Below are 14,270 nucleotides of genomic sequence, written 5' to 3'. Positions count from 1 at the left end.
TGATCAAAAACTCGAAGTGATACGTTAAAGTCACTAGAACCTTGTGCACAACAGCTGACTCAGTTGCATATGCTATGCAAAGAGGCTAAATAGATGCCACGTGCTTTAAGAGAAAACAAGGCTTTCTGCGTTGCTGTCAAGTTTCAACAGAAACAAAAGAACGTTGCAGCGAGGGTGGTGCCGTGGATCAGGGTTTCATTGCTTAACGAAAACCAAAAATTTCACCGGTCTCTTTAAAAGTGCTCACATATTTCTCAAGGGCTGTGAGTCCCTGTTCGAGATCCAATTTATCTGGAAAATTGCATTGACAACTGCAAGAGCAACCAGAATGCTGTCAAGCTTTATAATATAATATAATTTTTTTATTACTCACTCACTCACTTCATTATATGCACACACACACACACACACTCACAGCTGCACCGAAATTTTATAGAGGAACTTCACATAACACGTTTCTTGCTGAACAGTGGAAAGGCTTAAAAGTGAATACAAGTGGATCCATGAGTAAAGAGAGGAGAGAAGAGAGAGCAATATCTTTTTCAAGATTGGTTAACCCTTATCAGCTGTACAGAAATTTTTTTAATCAATCGTCTTTTAATCAATCCAGTGCCTGGGGCTGTTAGCTGACATCACCTCTCCAGTATTTCGACTGAGCGTAAATTTCGGATCTGGGTACAGAAATACATCTTGATGTTGCAAATGCGGATGCCAAAAAAGAAATGCTGAGATGTCACACAATATGCATTGCATCTTTGCCGGTTTCTTCAACGTTTGTTCACGCAATGCATTTAGTGAAGCCGGAAAGTTTGTGTACAGATATGACATTCTTGCCATCACAAGCAGGATCTCAAATACTTCGATCTCTTGGTCCACACGAAGATATAATAAAAAATGAAACGTCTTTTCTCGCCATTTACACTTGCTAAAGGCGATTTCCACATGAAAAAAAAAAAAAAACCCTTCCTCTGTTGTCAGAAAATCTTCAACAATCAACAACAGTAATAAGTGACACATAAGTCAGCCTGCCACAGCGCTGGGTGATGGCAATATCTCAGCTAATAGCGATTACTTGGCAGACAAAAGCCGATGTGCCAACACACTGTGTGTGATCACACAAAACAACACAAGCAAAAAATCTTCCACAGCCACAGGTGCACAACAAGATGCAGTTATAATTGGGTGCTGTGTATTTCACTGCGAAACAGTCTGTTGGCAGGAGAACCATCACAACAACAACAAACACGGGGACGGGCCCTTAAGAGTTGAACACTTCTAGTATCTTGACCAGAATAATCACGCACGATCCTGTTTTCGGCTCGGCTTGGATTGGCTTGGCTTGCGTGTGCTGCAGCCACCAAAAGTCGTTGGTCTAAACAATACCTATCTACCGAGGACTGACCGTCCTTCTTGGTGCTGTCATCTTTGGTTTAAGCTTCTACGGCAATGTGTAGCCGTCACATCAGACGATGTCGAGACAAGTACGAAGAGGAGCCGACGAAAGCAACTTCAACGTACAAGGCTCCACACTTCAGGAGTCACGACCGGTGCAGCCACGAATAGACACGTATTGCCAGCTCATCTACAAAAAAGAGAGAGAGAGAGAGACAGAGATGAATTACAACAAGAAATACTACTTTCTTGTGGAACATGGGGTTGTACTTAGTATTTACCTTTTTTTTAGAACAGTTCAGTTTTACATACAGTCGAGTCCACTTATAACGATAGCGTTTATAACAATATACCGGATATAACAATGAACAGCTGTGGCACCACCAACTTTTGTATTCCTTCTATGGTAAAATAAACTGCTTATTACAACGCTCCAGTGCCACGATATCGGATATAATGATTGAACCCGGTTATATTGTGCACCAAAAGTGCAGCAGTGACGACCTTTATGACTCGGTTGCGCAGCCTACTCAGGTAGTGTCTTCGTAGGAGGCCCAGTGCATGACTCAGTCCCTCGGGGACTTTGTTTCCGCCAAGGACATGTACGTCTGCTAGGTGAAGCCCTTGGAAAAGATCTGCGCTAACTTCACACGCGTCAAACAAAGGTGACCGACTGTGGCTTCTTTTCTGCAAATTAGTAGTACTACCACTTTGCTGGCATGCGAATAAAATGTTTTGAGCTCTGTTCCGTCTTTTTATTTCGGAACCCGCTTATAACAATTATCGATTATAACGATGGGATTTCCTTCGCTCTTGGATATTATTAAAGTGGACTAGACTGTATCATACAAAAAGTACATATTTGCTTGTGTGCAACTATGACCACATTGTAAGGGCGTTCAGAGAGGTGCGTGACGGTGGTGTTGGCCCAAAGTTGAGGAGATGAGAGACACTCCAAAGGCCCCTTCTTCTTGCTTCCTCATCGCGCACCGACAATGCATTGCGGTTAAGTCTGTGGTCACCACTGAAGGAAGCCTGCACATTTCTGTTGTGTTGAGAGCACTCAAAGTGTGACACATCTGATGCCTAACCCACCGGACAATGCATCTTTTGCACGCATTTTCAGCGAAGCAGTTCTGTAATCCAATTCCCTGTATCTGAGTTCACCGGAACGAAGACACACTTCCATATATGAAAACTGAATACTTCGAAACTACTGAGCTTTCTGAAGGCACCATTCGATTAGACACCGAAATGGATATCACGTTTATTTGCATCAATATCTGAAAGTTTTGAATATTCACACAGCCATTCCGCTGGAGCCGTGACCATTTTTTTTTTTCTTTTTTGCTTTGGGGCAACACTGGTTTCGAGTGGTGTCATGTGGGGACAGTTTTGGGTTGGAACATCATGCAGCTATAACCCTTCGTGACACGCATTAGGATGTAGCCGTCAGAAAAATTTGAAACTACCTGGGTTTGTTTTTGATAACCAAAATTTCACTTAAAAGCCACAAACAACTTGACCTCATAAGCAGTTAATAAATTAGGTCGTGTTCTAATCGTAAACACGCTATCGTGAACATGACCACCATTTCCTAACCATTGCCACAATAGAAAATGTACACACATTATTGTGATCTGAAGCCCTTATATATTAAGGTCACAGCTTCAGTTTTGCTTTATTAGACATTTTAATTAACTAGATAGAAAACGTAAAACCAAGAACACATACTTGACACGCCTATCATTTGGTGTGTCAAGTAGGTGTTCTTCAACTGCTCAATAGGTGTTCTTGAACCCCACTTGAACTGCTCAGCCAGTATTCGCATTTACCGCCGTAGAGCGGGAAATGCTCTTTAAATTTGCGTGCGCAACTGTACACACCATGTCACAAAGGGATAACTTTAACGTTAAAAATTAAAGGGGCCATGCAGACAAAACACAAGTTTGGTTCATTCAAAAGATTGCCTTGTTAGAATCATACTGACCATGCTTTCAACGTAAACTTCGCTAAAATAAGCTGCATAATTAGGAAAAAAGGGAATGGTCATGCGAGCCACTAGCTCATTTCCCGCAACAGAACCTATGATGTCATACCAGACAGCTCTGCGATTGGTGGAGGCCGGCGAAAGCAAACGCACCCGCCGCGGTGGCTCAGTGGCTAAGGCGTTGTGCTGCTGAGCACGAGGTCGCGGGTTCAATTCCCGGCCGCGGCGGCCGCTTTTCTGATGGAGGCGAAAAGCAAAAACGCCCGTGTGTACGAGATTTCGGCGCACGATAAAGATCCCCAGGTGGTCAAAATTAATCCGGAGCCCTTCACTACGGCGCGCCTCATCGCCTGCGTTGCGTCGGCGCGTTAAACCCCACAATCAATCGAAAGCAAACGCAAATTAGGCACGGCTCATAAGCTTGTCGAACGTGCTATTTGTGCTTAAATTTAGGGCACATTCTTTTTAGAGCAGGAAGAATGGTGGGACAAACAGTGGAAGTTACGAAAGCACACGTAAACATAGAAGTACCGATGCGTACTGTTGTTGGTACTGCACGCACTATGCTTATTTTAGCTGCACAGCAGTCCGCCACTTTCGAGTTGTCTTATATGCACTGGCCGGTTGGCGTTAGCGACGTTGTCTTACATGATGCTGTTTTTCGAGGATACCCCATGTTTCACGAAACAATTGCTTTCTACAGTAACCAATACAAGACAGGTGCAAATGCGGTCAAAAATAAAGCAACGGCGGACAACAGCTTGTAGATGAGTATGGTAGCACCATCTGGGAGGACTGACAGTAAGCAAGGCTGCAGAGCCGAATGGTACAGTGGAAGTTCGTTTGAATACGCGCGCTCATGACTTCATTGCTGATGTCCCGAAAATGCACGATTTGGCGGAAGAATCAAAATTTTAACCTAAATTGATTAATTTCTCAGCGAATACGGCATCATTTGCTGCCGCACAAGTGCTCGGAGCTCTACAAAACACGAAATCTTTCGAATAAAACAAACTTGTATTTTGTCGTTATGGCCCCTTTAAGCTAAGTGCAATAATTGTTGGGAACTTATTCTTCGAAATCGAGATTCACTTTCTGATGTTTTGTCGTGGAGTGTTGACGCAGGCAATGCAGCACACATGACTTCAGAAAAATTTGCATTTTGAAAACACTTCCAAGTGATGATTTATCTTCCAAGGTATTCCACTGAAGTTAAACCCCATTTCAATCAACTGTTGTTGAAAGACGCTACGCTTCATACTAGTAACAGCTGCCCTGAATTGCAATCATTTTGCAGCCATTTGAAATGGTAGTGGGGCACGGGTATGGGAGGAACTTCTGTGAGCTGCCACACCTGTTTCGTAATGGACATAAACTTGACGCTACAAGGACGGGGCGAAGTTTATGTCCATTATGTCAGACCAACTAGCCCGTCAGGATGCTTTAATGATCCTGTTTCGTGTTTCTAAGACGGACCAGCTTGTGACAGGTCGAAGCAACTGCTTCCAAACAGAAAGCAGGGCAAAACTAAAAAAGCAAAAACATTGGAGGTTGTGAAATGTGGCGACAACTCACCCCGCACCCCGTTTCCCACTCGCTTCCCACGGGATTTTCTTCGGTGATGCCTTTCCTTCTGGCCAGCACTTTGCTCAGGGTGACTCTCCTGTTTTGTGTTACATCGATCACAGCCCAAATCTGAGTGGCAGGAACGGAAACAAAGAACAGTGATCACAGACTCGTCCCTGTATCCACTCCAGATGTACAGAATTTTTAAATGTACGTAGCAGTCGAAGGCGCAAAATATTGTCAAGGGACACAGGTGGACAGTGGCGCCATATCCGACCATCGAAGACGACAACGGAGTGGCCGGCGCTGTCATGGCCGCCATTTACACACTGTAAATACATCGATCGCACCTCTTCGTAAATACTACATCACTTCGCCATCAACAATGAATTGCCTCAACTGCTCCGCGAGCGTAACACTACCCACGCTATTGCTTGCGCTTGTTGTGAAAAATAGAAGCGTAAAAAAAATTGATTGGTGATCCGTTGCTGTGGCTTACAACAGCTGCACTGGACATTTACTTTCACAGGGCGGATGGCGTCCACTCTTTTGGACACTGTTAGCCTCAAATAATAGATGAAATGCCAACCGTACTTGTAGCGAATTTCGTTAGTGTGGAATTGCTTTCTAAAAACATTTCGTTGCTGCGAAACATGAAACACACTGGCTTCTATGCACGTTCGTTGGGGATCCGAAAACATTTCGTTGTCACGGGAATTTCGTACTGACGGCATTTCATAATCACGCGGTTTGGCTGTACCGGCATTTTGACGCTGTCAATCCTAGTCCTTCCTTTTTTGCCATTCGGAGTGGCTGCCAACTCGATTCTCACGTGACTCGACGAGTCACGTGACCACTCAAGGCAGAAGCACCTGACAGGCTGCGCTTTGACCCTGGCAATGCTTCCAGTGCTGCGAAGCAAGCTCTTTTCACTCTTGAAGAAAGCTTGTTCAGCCTATCAATTCTATCATTGTGTGCTTCTCTGTCGCTCACACTATCGATGAACTGGCCTGAAAATTTTCCCAACACACCCTCATGAAATGCAACACCAAGGAAAAGTGTCACACTAGCAGTATGCTACCCCGTGACATAACCCTGCATCCCACCAACATTATCGCACACTGGTGACGTCACGTTATGTACTCAAGCCCAACACATTTCATTTCCATGGGGCCCTTGAAACTGAACGATGTTTCCTTCAGCGTGCTTACAGGACTCCCAACGTTCTGCCCTGTAGGTTAGCACTGGAAGACTGCACAGCAATCTTGTTAGTTCGAAATTAACTCCAGCCAACGTTACCTCTACACCCAATTTCTTTCTCACTTTCGAGTCATCCGAACCCACTACAAAGTGTTTAAAACATGCAGCGTACAAGCGTCTACCAAACATGCACGATGTTCTGTTCCAAGATACGTACAAGCCCAGTACTTCTGGTGCAATGCAGAACGCCACGCTACCCTCTAAACCGATCTAAAAGAAACCAAACCGCTTTTATTTACGTAATAATGTGCAGAATTTACCTACGAGACCATATTACAATAAAAAAATCACGGCCCTGGGAAGAAGGTTAGCATTGCTGGGGCCCGAACATGCATCATTCGTTCCAACACTTACGATTGTACCCCTAGGCTACTGAGGCAGAACCGTTTGTAGCAGTCGCATAAAAATAGGAGTGTTCTGAGTGAAGCCATAGATGGCGCGGTGTGCACACAGGAAATGCTGGGCTTGTACTCGCAAGGGAATCTCATGGAACGAGCCCTTATTAACATGCATTAGTGATCTATGAGCCCCTGATGATGATGATAGTTGCCACATTACTACTGGGGAACCAGAGTTGTTCAATGTACACCAGTTCAGCACCAGGACTGCACTTCAGAATCTGGGCGGTGCGAGCCCCCCACTTCGTTGAAGATGACGGGCAGTTGCACTGGCATGGCACATAGGAGATCAAAATTGCACTCTGCTAAACATTTCCTTAGCAACAAAACTTAATTAAAGTAATGCTTGCTTTTCAAATTAGGAGACGCTAAATTAGGTACCGTTCATTTGTGCTTCCAGGGTTTTCCTTTTACGACTTGCGGCAGCAGTCGCCAACGCTCGAGGAATAACGCAGCTACCAATGGATAGGTGGCAGGATGGTCAACTACTTTGCCCCCCTGCTAGCCTGATTTCTCCCAGTGCAGTGAGGCCAACCGTGTACTGGCTTTTGATACACACGGCCTATGGGGAGTTTCGATGCTGGTGTACCGTATTTTCTCGCGTATAACCGTCCCCTGCATATAATCTGCACCCCCACTTTCAGCCTGCCAGAACAGAAAAAAAAGCCACACATTTGATACAGGAAAGGCTGCACCAAAGCTACTGCTCAAGCAACACATCACATACTAGGCAGACAGAAAAAGTATACATTTAGCATGTAGAATACACTGACTGCAAGGCGAAAGTCGCAATTCAGTAATAAAATTCAGTTAGAGTGCTCCCATCCTTGTTTTTTCTTCCTTGTCCTTGTATGTTTTGGGCAATCGCTGCCATGGAAGGCTTAGTCAGTGCTACTTATGCGTAAGAGCTTCACGGCACAACGTGCATTGCCGTGAAGCTGCACTAAAGGAAAAACCCCGCATATCATCCGCAGCCCTACTTTGCCACTGAAATTTATGCTTTTGGTGCGGGTTGTACACTCGAAAATATGGTATGTATATTGAGTAACTCTGCTTCACACCTGGTCCTGGGGCCCCACAGAGACGGAATGGACGTGGTCGGAGACAAAGACCCAGGCGGTGCCCTCGGGGTACTCGTCCAAGACATCTGCCCGCCGCCATAGTTTCCCCGTGTCATCGATGGCGCAGACGGTGCTGTCGCCCGCCGAAATCTGCGTCAGGCGGGAGCCCACCACTGGAGGCTCCACATGGAACCAGCCTGCACCTGCGCAAGGGATGAATGAAACTCTAAATTCGAGTCCACAGGAAACCATAGCTGTTTTGCCTGGCAAAGCACGTATTGCAAGCTTAAACCCTAGTCTGGCATCACAAAGGGGCCATAAAACACATTTGTTTATATAGTAAACACGTCTTAAGGGGGGAGGCTACCCTTGAAGGCTAAGTTTTTTGTTTCTTGAGGTATCTGAATGAAATTTTCAGGGTATTGTTATAGCATCAACATTAGAAAAAGTGCAAAGTTTCATCGAGCTATGGAGGTTAGTTCTCAAGTTATGAGAAAATACCACGGTGGTTTGTATGGGCTTCTTATCCCAGTCCTGGAGAATTAGCCAAGCGTGCTGCGACTATGAAATTCATTATGGTTATTCCTGAATATGTACCTCAGGGCAAGACAGAGCCCTTTTTCTAAATTTTTCACCGGAAAAATTTTAGCACAGCACTAAAATTAGTGTTTCTGATCAAACATGCAAACATGATTTTGTTTTGATTTTTTACAAAATTAAGAGACAAAAATTTTCAGAAAACAGGCTTGTCTTGCCCTCAAAAATTTATTAAGGAACAGAATAAAAAAAACGGGATGCAAATCTGACAAGCATTTCTTGAGATATCACTGGGATAAGCAGTCACAAAAGGGAAAAAGTTCATTTTGAGAAAACGGCCTTAAAAGTTTGTGCACTCATTTTCACTTCTAAAAGGACCCCGCAGCATAGCTAGAGGGGTCTTGGTGCACTGTCTTCCTCCTATGTTGCTTTTCCATCTTCTCCTGCTTTCGTTTGCTGGCCTTGTTTATGCGCAGGGCGTTTTTTCAGCAGCTCGCTGGAGGGCTAGATGGCCTGGTGTGACGAGCCCCACAGACGCGGATATTTCTCGAGTAGCCCTGTAGCAGCCCGCATTGTACCTCAGCATAGCTTCATGCCGTGCTGTCTCGACAGCAATCAATGAAACATGCTGCTCCATGCAGGGGTGAGACAGCTGAATGAGATTTGGGAGCAGTTTTTGGAGCAGCGAAATCTCCATTTTGGAGCAGAAGAACCTTAATTTGGAGCAGAGGAAAGACATTCATTATGCCACCTTAGGAGCCTAAAAAAATCACATTTTTGGCAACTTGGTGGGAAAAGTGCACATTTTTATCGGTTTTGAATGTACATAACATAGAAACAGCCTTTCAATAAAATTTTTTCTTCAAGGGTATCACAAAGTACGAGCTGCACTACCTGTGTACAAATTTCTTAGGCTCTGTGCATAGATAGCGTGGAGTGCCGTTGAAAATATCGAATCGAAAAACTAAGCAACCGTAAGACATTTTTATTATCATGTGACTGCCGAAATTATTACTTTTGTAATCCCAGACTAGGCTTTACGCACAAGTGTAGAGCCACGGCAAAAGTTGCGCCAAGCGAGGTGACAATCGTCGCATCCCATCAGCCCTCCCATTTCAATTCCCAAGGTACACAACCACTGTTACTACGGTTGTAATTTGAGTAACGTTCGTATGTTTAGCCACCTCTCTTTTGTCATTAAAGTTCACTTCAGATAGATGAACCGTTACTACTAGCGTGCAATAATAGCACGCTCCGCTATCGGACACTGCTTGACCATTTTTCGGCAATGTAGCCTGCTCCGCCAATTCTGCAGTGTCGATCGCCCCATTCCCGCCGCTCGAAAGCTCGCTGTCAAAGGCAGCAATAACTCGGCGTTTTATAACACTGCAATGATTCAGAAATTTCGCTTCACACACCGCGCCCCACACTTCAGGCGGAAACACGGCGAATTCGAAGGCACCGCGTTGTTTTTGATGAATTCCCGTCTTTCGGGTCGCGCAATTTCCCGCTACAGATCAAACGACTAAATGTAAACCCAGTCACCCCCATAACCAAAACCAGGGTAGAAATCAGTGAACAGCACTCTGCCTGAACCACAAGCAACTGCTTCGCCCGGCGGTCATACTTTCCAATCTTCACCACACCAAGATGGCGGCGACCAGTAATTTTGTTACTGAAATACGGCGCTCCAAAAATTGCCGTTTTTTTCATCAACTTGCACAAGTAGTTTGTCGCCTCAGTGCACATATTTTTTCTACGGGACTTTGCAATCGTTTTCGATGGGAGAACTTCAACAAATCAAAGAATTTACGCGTGCAAGCCGAGATAGCGACTTTCGAAAAAGCTATCCCGGAAACAATTATATGCGGGTTTTTTTATTAATAGATCAATACCTTCACAAACCGCTTCACCTTGGGGATGCTGGAAAAGTATGCAGTCAGTAAGCATTTTCCTCCACTGAAACTGACGGGAGCGTTAAAATCCTTGGCTCCAGACTGATTTGGAGCAGTTTGGCGCAGTTTTTGCTATTTTCAAGCTTTTGGAGCAGCCTGGCGCAAGAAAACAAAGTCGTATCAAAACTGCGCAATATGCGCAGCTGTCTCACCCCTGTCCATGGGCATCAGGGACCACAGGACTATTTGCATTTGCGCTAAGCGAAACTTCCCACCTTCACCTGTAACGATGGCAGGCACAGGGTAGGGCTCCGTGGCTTGGAACTTCCTCTGGGTCGCCGGCATAGCACCAAGTTCGTTTTGAACAGCAGCACGTTGACTGTTCGCTGCCTCGACCTCCTCGCGTGTCAGGAAATGTGTCTCCAAGTGAACTGTACGCGACACGTTCTCGCTTGTCGAGGTTGATGCGAGACCGGAGACGGAGGCCGCGGTCGCAGAGGTCGATGCGCTCGAGATGCCGGACACACTCGTAGCATCGAAGTCTTGCACAGACAGGGCAGGAGATCATCGTTGGAAGCGCGGACACTATCGTTAGCGATGCTCTGCGCAACCTTCTTCTTGGCCATGCGAACGAGCTTCATGGAACGCTTCCGCGCACCGAACGCGTGTAGCGTCCTGAACTTCACTCCGCGCATCGTGTCCGATCACGTACACGATCTGGCAGGCTACTCCGAACTATTGAAGTACGTCAGCGATCGTAAGCACGGCAAAAAACTACCGTATTTACTCGCGTAATCCTTGCACCCCTAATGTGAGCCACCAAAACTTGGATTTTTTGGTTCCTCGCATAATCCTCGCACCCCCAACTTTGCAGCGGCGAAAGATGCCTGATCGCGAAACCCGCATGGTGCACGCGCTCTCCAACGCGCGCCCTCCCTTGCCGCCTCTCGGTTCGGCGGAGAGCGCTGTGTATCCAAGGCCATCCAGGCGCCCTAACAACCTGCATGGCTACTCCCTAACAGGCGCCCTAACAAGCTACTCTCACACACAGAATAAAAAATTACGCATCGGAAAGAATGTTTTGACACTGTCCTTGAGCCGGTTTCGCGTGCGCGCAACTAGACGATGTTCGCGTAGCCCGCTGTCGTGTCTTCGTGTCGCCGTCGTGGTCCCGTCGTTGAGCGGCAGCAGTCAGTGAGTCACTCGCGTCAGTGGTGGATAGCTCGCTGCCATTTTGAGAACTTTTTGATCTCTGTTTTGTGCTTGGTGCCGCTTCGCCATGGGGAAGAACGCCAGCTACACTGCCGCTTTCAAATTGAAAGCGATAGAGTATGCGATCGAACACGGCAACCGCGCCGCAGGCAGGCTCTTCGGCGTCACCGACTTCAACGTGCGTTACTGTCGAGCTTCACAAGTAGGGCACGCAAATGACGACGGCGAGATAGGGCGCGCGCCAGAAAGCAAAGGCGGCAATTTCATGATCGCTGATCGACGGGATACTGTTTACGTTGTAAATTATAAAATAAAAAGAAATAGCTGCTGTTGGCAACACTGAGCTTACATATACAAAAAACGACAGCTACATTTAGCAGGATTGGCATAAGACAAATTGGCAACACTGTGCACCGGATTTTTTTTCCCCGCATAATTCTCGCACCCCTAACTTTGCATTGACTTTTCCGAAAAAAAAGTGCGAGGATTACGCGAGTAAATACGGTAAGTAGAATGAGCGGACTAGCGAACGAAAAGGTGGTAAACAGTGAGGCAGAACAAAGGAGCAGCGAAAAGCAGACAATGGCGCAGGGTATCGGTGGATGCGAGCGGCGCAGGCCGCCGGCCGGGGGGAAGCGTGCGTCATCACGCACAGCAGCCAATAGCGTTCACGCGTCAGCTCGCTTGCCCGGGCAGCGGGCGCACGGTCCAATTGTAGCTTCACACACGGGACGCGTGAAACTCGAAAGCGCTGCAAGTCCCCCAATCACAAGCGTATCACGCCTCGACCACGCCTCGGCCGCCAGCAGTAATGGCGGGAAAAAAAAAGCGGAAGAATCCACAAACAAAACAAGATAAAAATGGCGGCTCTACGGCAAGCGGCATGGTGGCTGCGTTCGCGCGAAATTTGATTGATTGATTGATTGTAGGGTTTTAACGCGCCGACGCAGCGCAGGCGATGAGGCGCGCCGTAGTGGAGGGCTCCGGATTAATTTTGACCACCTGGAGATCTTTAACGTGTGCCGAAATCTCGTACACACGGGCGTTTTTGCTTTTCACCTCCATCAGAAAAGCGGCCGCCGCGGCCGGGAATCAAACCCGCGACCTCGTGCTCAGCAGCGCAACGCCTTAGCCACTGAGCCACCGCGGCGGGTCGCGCGAAATTTGGGTCCGTTTTGCGTTTGCTCGCTCCTCAGGAGATGCCGCGGCTGGTTATATAATCGTTTTTTGACATTTTTACGGTGAATTAGGAGCTGATAATTTCAGAGAAGCTAGTTTATGACATATACAACCCAAATACATGGTTTTCCAAAAATCACTTATTTCGCGATTTTTTGGTTAAGTCAATGAGAGATTACCCTACTGGGCTGGCAGTACCTTGTGCACTGCTTCATGGCACAATGGAAAGGGAGAAGGCTTGTAGTCACATTTACTTCAGGATAGCTTCGCAGCTCTGTAAATTATGACATACTTCCACAGCAGACATATCCCAAAACATCAGTTTACTACAAAGCCTTGATAAATGGGTATTTGTTAAATGGAGCCACTGTTTCAACAGAAACATTACGAATTATGCAAGTAAATATGGTATTCAGGATATCAGAATTCCTACCAAGAGCAGCCCACCCCATGGTTATTGCGCAGATAATTTCCTTTTCCTGATTAGGATCAGCATTTACGACTTGCCCAGGATGGGCGTAACTTCGAAGATTTCGTTACCGAAGTTCCTTGGAGTCACGTTCCTGGGAGTGCTTACTGAACATAACCTTTAAGTTTTTCGTGTTCGTTTTCAATCCTCCAACCAAACTTTCAAGCACAATTGGCGAAGCATGCTCTGCGATTTCTGACTGCTCTCGTGAACAAGACAATATTGTCTGCAAACTATAAATAACTAACAATAAATAACTACAAATAACTAACAATAAATAACAAGCCGTAAATAACTGTGAAGGAAATGTGTCTCCTTGCTGGACATTCTTTATGTAGGAAACCTACCAGGAATGGAGACATGTAGTTCCCGTGCATCCATTGCATATATATAGGAAGAGTGCAATGTATGGATTGTCAACTCCATGATCACATAACGCCTTAATTACTGCTTAAATGGGCACTGAGTCAAATGTTTTTTTCATAATCCACAAATGCCATGTGCAAACGGTGCATTACACTCTGAACATTTTCCGATTGCCTGATTGATAGCGTGAACATGGTCTAAAGTCGAGAAACTTTTTCTAAAACCGGCCTGTTCTCGTGGCTGTTGAAGGTATAAAGTCGCACTTACGCGATTGAGAATCACCTTTGTAAATAACTTGCGGGTAACTGAGAGCAGGCTGATGGGTCTGTAATTTTTTAGCTCTTTGCCATCACCTTTCTTATGGAGAAGAACTGAACTTGCGATTTTCCATGCCTTTGGCACAGTTAAGTCCGCAGGCACTGGGAGAATACCGTGTTTGCACGATTCTAACGCACACCTTTTTTTTTTTGCTAAATGCAGGTCTCAAATTTGTGTGCGCGTTACAATCGCACTCAAAAGCGAAATCGAATTCACAGCGAAATCCAACTCAATCCAATCCAAAACAATCCGCCAATATCATGTGCATAAGTTTTGGTGTACCTAAAACATCCCCTAAAATAAAATGCCTTCTAACAGGTACGCGGCTTGACGAGGTGTCATGTTTTTACATCTGCGTGGTGGAATTGGCGGCAAGCTATATTTTTGAATTTCCCCAATGTAAACTAACCTGCGTATTACAACCGGGGGTGCGTTAGAATCGTGCAAATACGGTAAGTTTGCAAGCTTTGTTTGCACAATATACCCATGAAGGCACAATGTATGGGCCATAATGCCATCATCTCCTGCAGCTTTGCCTTTCTTCATTGTTTTGAGCACCACTGCTACCTCATCTCCTGTAACAGGAGGAACCTGCATGGCACCAGTTAGCGCAAAACTTGTGTCTGG

At 45.9% G+C, this 14,270-nt stretch overlaps 1 protein-coding gene across 1 annotated transcript in view; it reads right to left on the bottom strand.

Moving 5' to 3' along the window:
* Positions 1 to 1,334: 1,334 nt before the first annotated feature.
* Positions 1,335 to 14,270, bottom strand: part of Pex23 (tectonin beta-propeller repeat-containing peroxin 23) — a 106,187-nt gene continuing 93,251 nt past the window's right edge. The window contains exons 21-23 of the mRNA XM_077671035.1: positions 7,668 to 7,870; positions 4,958 to 5,077; positions 1,335 to 1,582 (exon numbers count right to left, since the gene is read on the bottom strand). Coding sequence (XP_077527161.1) covers positions 1,532 to 1,582; positions 4,958 to 5,077; positions 7,668 to 7,870 — 374 coding nt within the window. The 3' untranslated portion in view covers positions 1,335 to 1,531. The remainder of the gene's footprint in view (positions 1,583 to 4,957; positions 5,078 to 7,667; positions 7,871 to 14,270) is intronic.

The sequence above is a fragment of the Haemaphysalis longicornis genome, unplaced genomic scaffold (genome assembly GCF_048455015.1).
Source record: "Haemaphysalis longicornis isolate Haplotype H1 unplaced genomic scaffold, Haemaphysalis longicornis Haplotype H1 scaffold_5, whole genome shotgun sequence".
Lineage (NCBI taxonomy): Eukaryota > Metazoa > Arthropoda > Arachnida > Ixodida > Ixodidae > Haemaphysalis > Haemaphysalis longicornis.
Note: the sequence above shows the minus strand (reverse complement) of the source record. Positions and strands in the feature narration are given on the sequence as shown.